The 7596-nt window shown below is 27.7% G+C and overlaps 1 protein-coding gene across 2 annotated transcripts in view; it reads right to left on the bottom strand.

The window, feature by feature from the left end:
- Positions 1-3392: 3392 nt before the first annotated feature.
- The window catches only part of LOC145039196 (putative peroxygenase 3), a 13193-nt gene continuing 8989 nt past the window's right edge, over positions 3393-7596 (bottom strand). The window contains exons 5-6 of one of the 2 annotated variants that reach the window (XM_078987296.1): positions 3805-3930; positions 3393-3727 (exon numbers count right to left, since the gene is read on the bottom strand). In XM_078987296.1, the coding sequence (XP_078843422.1) occupies positions 3574-3727; positions 3805-3930 (280 nt within the window). In that variant the 3' untranslated portion in view covers positions 3393-3573. The remainder of the gene's footprint in view (positions 3728-3804; positions 3931-7596) is intronic. The other variant, XM_078987299.1, reaches the window with a different exon arrangement.

Raw genomic sequence — 7596 nt, forward strand, 5'->3', positions numbered from 1 at the left:
TATTGGACTAAGTGGTTATGGGTCTTCATGGGCCATTTGGGAATAGGCTTATTGATTGAGGAAATTTTTGGGCTTTAGGATAAGGCCCATTGGAAAGGCTTGGGCCCAATTTAGAAAACTGGGCCACAAGGTGGGTCATAATTGGGCCTTAATGATTATGAGATATTGGACCATTGGAATGCCAAGTATTTGGACTAGAATAAATAGTTGGTCCTTAAGGTAAGATCATGTAAAGGTTTAGGCCTAATTTGGAAAATTGGTCCATATGTTGGGCCTTAGTTGGTTATTTGGCTTTTGGGCCTTTGGAGTGTGAGTTTGGGCCTTGATTTTGAATCAAGATAGGTTGGGGGTAAAGTAGTCTTTTTACCCCAAGCATGGACTTATGGTTATGTATTGGAACCCAATTATTAATTCGGTGTTGTTTTGATGCTGACAGTTCGGGAATCTATCAATCGACAGCTGGAGTTTTATTAGCAAGACTTCAGCAGTGCGAGGTGAGTCTCTTCACTATACCAATGGGTCGAAGGCACCAAGTCCGACCGATTATTTGCTATGTGATATGCTAGTTGATTATGTGGTATGTGGTATGCTAGTTGTATTTATGATACTTGCATGAAACACCTGGGGGGGGGGGGGTCCTGAGGCACTTAGGTGTAAGCCCTTAGAGGGTTTCCACTACATCCTAGGTAAAGACCATGTGGGGGTTACCATGGCACCCGGAGTAAGACCTTGTCGGGTTTCCAGAGCATCCTTATATGTTTATATGCATGATGTTTGTACTTGATACTGTATATGTGATTATGTGTGTATGACCTTGGAGGGTTTCCATGACATCCTTATATGTTTATATGCAGGGCTTACGTGATTGATATGGTTTATGTGATTACGTGGATTATATGTGGTATGCTTTGGGGAACTCAGTAAGCTTCATACTTACAGTTTTGTTTATGGTTTTAGGTATCATCAGTTTCGAAAGGAAGGACTCGACTTGATCACAGCGCATACACCCGTGTTTCCGCAATATATGATTTGGGACGAACTCTGATAAATGTTTTTAATTAATCATGTTTTTGTAATGTTTGGATTTAGAATATATCTGTGTTTTAACTATAATAAAAATAAAATTTTTACCGTTGATTTTTGGGTTGTTACATTTAGGGTTTTTATTTTTTATATTGGTTCAAAATTTGAATCATGATGAGGATGATGCTAGGAGCTATTAGAAGGGGAATCGTTGATCAACTCATTAGATGAACTTCTTTCAAAGCATATGCCCCTATCCGTGTGAAATTCAATCCTAATCGCGTGACATTGTTCGTGTATATACTTTTGCATCAATTCATAGTATCTTGTGTAAATTAATTTATACCTCTTAATTTTAAGATAATATGCAATAGTTTGTTGTACATCAAGCTTAATGAATTGTATTTAAGACTTTATTATATATATATATATATATATATATATATATATATATATATATATATATATATATATATATATATATATATATATATATATATATATATATATATATATATAATAAGGCTTACAAATCAATGAAACATAATTATGGACATAATTTTTAAGTTTTATCAAATACTTACTTTCCTTTTGTTAAACTTGGTCCTTGCCACTACACCCATAACCATTTTTATTCTACTAATCATGAAAATTACATTTAAAAATGTCCCACATTTTGACAACTCCAACAAACCAAATCCTTCAATTTCTCGTTGCATTTTTTACGACCATCAAACTTGTGTTTCTTACCTTTATATTTGGTCTTAGAGTTTGTTTTCTTCTCCTTAACCATATGAATAAAGGGTTCTCCAAATTCGAACTTTTACCTTTTTCTTGTCGTTTTCTTGCACCCAAAGAGGTTGTTAAATAAATTTATAAATGTTTCCCAATTTGAATTAGACACAACAATAGATTCATCTATTTTCATATTGTGTAGTGTGAAATTACCAAAATGTGAAGTAGAAGATTATATTATTCATTTACAAGACTTGAATAAACCATATTGTAATTTTTAAAATAACTAACCAAAAACTTCTTAGAGGAAACATCTTCAACGAAGTATTTTGATTCAAGGTAATTCCATAATTCCTTCACAATTTTCCTATTTTGTTAGACAATGAATAAGATATCAAACATTTCGTTAAGAATGTGTCATCTACAAATATAATCGTCCTTCTCCCACGTACTCCTCTTCCATGTATGCTCTAGTGTTTTTCCTCCATAATTTCTTGTATTAGGGTAGACATCACATACACCACTTTTAGTGTTTGTCGATAGCAAATGCATCTTATTTTACTATATCCTAAAATCGGTTCCTTTAAAATTTTCCAACTTCTTGAACATTAAAGTTTGGCAAATTCGTCCATAGTTACCAACAAAAATATCAATTTCATTGTTAAAAAATATGGTTATGGTAAGGAATAATCCAAAATTTTCATAGATCGTGTTAGTTCACTTTCAGAATTGATATTTTTCTCGTATGTGTGACTTAATAAGAAATTAAATGATGGATAATCTGTGAAAAAACTGTGTTTCAGACATATGCTTAGGTTGACTAGATATTTGTATGCGGATAATTTATGAGGATACTTTGTGTTTCATGCACATGACTCGGAAAAAAAAACTATTGTATAACCTCTATTTATACTCATGAAATGGATAAGGATGAAAAAAATTAGTTGGGAAGTTATTTGCATTAAGGTTAGCAAGGAGTTATAAATGTTTTACAAGATTTTTCATATTCTCTGTAGGTTTTCAATATTCATGTCTGCAGCTCTTTGCAGTAAGTTCGTAGGTCCATTGTAGAGAAATTTATAGCTCATTTTATCGAGTCTACATGTTTGTAGCAAACCAATCTGCATACCATCTCATCTCACCAAGTCTACATGTTCGAAGTATGTAAGTCCCCAACTCTTTTCCTAATATTATTTACATGTTTTCCACTACGTCAACATCTTTTTGCACCTCTAAGGGATTTGCCCCTTGGACACTTTGTAAGGGCCAATACCCCTTTGACCCTCACATTTCATCATATCTATAATCAAATTCTTATATACATGTTTGCACTATGCACCAATAAACTTCTATTAGATCATATTTTTAATCCATAATAACACTCGCGTTTATTCTAATCATACTAAATGACCGATAATACTAAAACTACCAACAAATAGTACATGAAGACAATATAGGAAAGAAATAGTATTAATGTAATAAAACATACATGAAAATACAATCTATGATCAAAAGTTATTTAATCATATAATGTAAGCATAATTTTCATTTTCTACAATAGTTAGAACTCTTGCAACATTGGGGATAATATAAAAAATTATCAGAAACACCATGGATGCGTTGTGCAATAACAATCAAAACCATATAATGTCTTCTTAAAGTACTTTTATAATGTTACATTATTAAAAAAAAAATATATTCAATTTCCACACACACATATAATACAAATGATCAGTTATCATATTGTGCTCAAATATTTTAGTTCAATTTATATCAGTCATATAATATGTTTATCCATAGGTTTATGTATCACTGTCAACATATCTTTTTCCCATTGGTTACGTTACTTTTAGAAAGTTTTTCGAATAAACTGCCATCGAAGATACCTCTTATGCTCTCTTTTGATAGGTATCCTTCATCATCTTTAGCAAGAAAGTATGCAATCCCCCACTCTAACTTACTCGCTATCCTGTAGAAGATCAAACATATTAAATTATCACTTGGTGTTATGCGTAATGATTTTGTCAGTAGTGATCAAGCACAAACCATCCAAATATGTCAGATGTAACACGATTTCCTTCGGTCATGTTCCATAGCTCTTTAAAGGTTAGTTTATCGGGCACCGTTTTGCCGTATTTGCTAAACATGTTCTCAAAGTTAGTTGGAAGATACCTAGAAAACGAAATTAATTTCAGTGTTAATATTGTGTTAAACATACAACTTGACAATTATATGTAATGGTCCTAACTACAACTATAGAATGAACAAATGAAGACATAAACAAACGAGATTTCTTGTTCATGTTTGTTCACTTAAGAACTTACTTTAATGTTTGTTCTTTTATTTGTTTTCTGGTACTAAACAAACAAACATAAACGATCATATATATTATTTGTTTATTTGTGCTCAATGCTAAACAAACATAAACGGTGATCAACAAACTGAAAAAATAATCATAGATGAACGGGTATAAACGAACAATCATAAATGAAAGAACATAAACAAACAAAAAAACAAACTTATATGAATATAAACATCCAATCAAAAGCACATCAAGAAGACGACAGATCAATGAGTCTTTGTATTTCTTTCATTTAAATTTTGGTGATTTAATAATATGGATCAGTCTTATTGTTTAGAAATCTTTCTAACAATTAGTGGATATGTCTCCCTCAATCAAATGTTTGAGGATTTAGGTCTCATTGGTTACAAAATGTGTAGATTTACACGTAGAATAGTTGGATGCATTTGTAACACGTTCTTTTATATATATATATATATATATATATATATATATATATATATATATATATATATATATATATATATATATATATATATATATATATATATATATATAACAGTTAATGGTTGTGTGAATGTATGATTAAATGTTGAACAATCATTTTATATACAGATATTATAGTAATTTTTGTAACTAAATTAAATATCATCTAAATTAAACCCGATATTTATGGAATTTAATTTAAATTTCAAAGCAAAATCCTATTTTTATGGAATTTAATTAAAATTTCAAAGTAAAATCCTATTTTTATGGACTTATATAACCAGATCTTTCATTCTCTTATTAATTGTCTTCATTTGTTCATCCACAAACTCCATAATTTTCGACAATAACAAAAACATTTTGAAGATGAAATTGATCTATGTTCTATTAAAATTCAAAATATATGGTTATTATAACTAACATTATATTAAATTCCTTTTTGCTTTGATAAACTAGAGAAAAAAAAAAGAACAAAGACGTTGATAGTGGTTGTTAAGTGGTAAAAGAAGATGCTAAAGTGGGTAAGCACATTTGTAATTTTTCAAATCATAAAAGTTATTCATTTCTAATTTCTAGTTATTGTTATATATTAAATTGTTTATTGTATTTGCTTATGGTTCTTTCATTTTATCGTTTTCAAATTAATTATTTAATGGATATCTTTTTATTTTAAAGTGATTAATCTAGACCATCATCATCTCTCGACATCGCAAATTTGTTTCTTTATTTATACTAGTAAAGAACCCGCGGCTATGTCACTATTGGGGTAATATGGGAAAAATCGACGAACTTTATAAGATATGTGCTGAAAGTGTAAATTGTCACAAATAAAGGAGAAAGTCAACAACTTTTAAAATTAGATGTCAAAAGTGTATAACCAAAAGAAGGGACAATGGTGGAGAAAATTCAAAAATATTGTGACAATAATGTGAAAGTTGCCAAAGTTTGAAAAATATGGTAGCGAAATTCAAAATGAGGTTTGTTGTGTTTTTTATGTTAAGCTGTAAAAGTTTTGAGTGCAATGACGAAAAGTGTCAAATTATTTAAAGATTTGTGATAAAAACACAAAAATGTAAAACTTTTGACTTCAAGGACGAAACGTATCAAATTCGCTAAAGATTTGTAGCAAAAACCTAAAGACGTAAAACTTAATCAAAACATAAAAATGTAAAAGTTTTGATTTAAGGGACAAAAAGTGTCAAATTGACCAAAATTTGTGGCAAAAGCCTAAAACCTAAAAAGTTACTATTGCTAAGGCCCTTATGATTATATATATATATATATATATATATATATATATATATATATATATATATATATATATATATATATATATATACACTAGCCGTTTGCCCGCGCAAAGCGGCGGTGACGAATAGTTTCTTTCAAGCAAATAGTTCCATTCGGAGACATGTTATATTTTTAAGAACTCTTGCACCATTATCGATCGGTTTCAGAAAAATAAAAAGTGCAATGCCAAAACCAAAAAAATATTATGGTGGTGGATTCAATGGAGAAAAAGGAGATGAAGATTTGAATTAGTTTCCAGTCAACTATATTTTATTCAAAAAATTAGGGAACTCCAATTTGAATGAGCTTTTAAATTTCAAATGATTTGTCGAAACAAAGTGTTTTACATTTCGAATGCACCAGATACTAGAGAAGAGATATTTTAGTCGTACAAGTTGGGTCAAAATTGATGAAAATACTAATTCAATTCCTAAAAATAAGTAAATACTAATTTAAATGTGTTTTTAATACTTGTATCCCTATCATTATCATTTGTGAGATATATATTATAATATTATTATATTAATAGTTGGTTGTACTTTAAGTTTAAAGACTTGAACGTTTTAAAAAATATTATTATTATATTGATTCTATTTATAAATATAGTAATATTTTTTTTATAAGATAATATATATATATATATATATATATATATATATATATATATATATATATATATATATATAAAATTATAATTAGAGTAAATATACACACATTAACAAATTTGAAAAAGACTTCAGATAAAATGTCTGTTAATTATACTTTTTCTATTCTCATAGAATAGTATAAAAACCTTTGGTAACTTTAAGAATATCAACATATAATTGTTATTCTTTAAGAATGATATTTTTCCATTGTTGTAGAATAATTTAAAAATATTTGTTATTCTTTAAGGGTTATATTTTTTCTTTTTTCATGGAATAATATAAAAACCTTTGTTGCTTTTAAGAATGTCACATATAATTGTAATTTTTTAAGAATGATATTTTTTTCCATTCTCATAGAATAATATAATAAAATTTGTTATTTTTAAATATAATGATATAATTAAACATGTATCATGCCTTTTGACGTATAATATGAACGAATATAAATGTCTAGTAGCGACGAATTTATTTCTTTTCTCACGTATATAATTTGTAATTCACGACTTGTTCTTCAAAAATGAAAATGATAATAAATGAAAATGAATTATATAATTTGAGACGTTAATAACAATCTCCAATAAAAAATTGTTCTTTAAGAATGAGAATCATAAGAATGTAAATCAACAACCGTAAAAGTTAAAAAAAAAAAAAAAATTTCAATTTTGTTTTTTATTGATTAATTTCTCTTTATTGCATAAAATATAGGTAAATTTTATTTCTCTCTTAATAAAATATTATAAATTCCCCTATAATTATTTACATGTAATAATAGAGTAAACGCTAGTTCATGTAAATAACATATACCCTAAGATCACAACTGTACATTCTTTTTAGTCTAATGGTTATAATTTAGTAATACATTCATAGAATACGATTCACATTTGATATATATATATATATATATATATATATATATATATATATATATATATATATATATATATATATATATATAGGTTCATGTAAGACCATTATATTTTTTGACATATGGAGATGCAAACTTAATCATATATTTAGGAAATAAAATAAAATTAATGCAAAATAAATGAAACTTTTTGAATTTTTTTTTAAAATATTATTTTCATCACTTTTTATCCAAAATAAAATAAAATA

The sequence above is a fragment of the Lactuca saligna genome, chromosome 1 (genome assembly GCF_052625555.1).
Source record: "Lactuca saligna cultivar CGN05327 chromosome 1, ASM5262555v1, whole genome shotgun sequence".
Classification (NCBI taxonomy): Eukaryota; Viridiplantae; Streptophyta; class Magnoliopsida; order Asterales; family Asteraceae; genus Lactuca; species Lactuca saligna.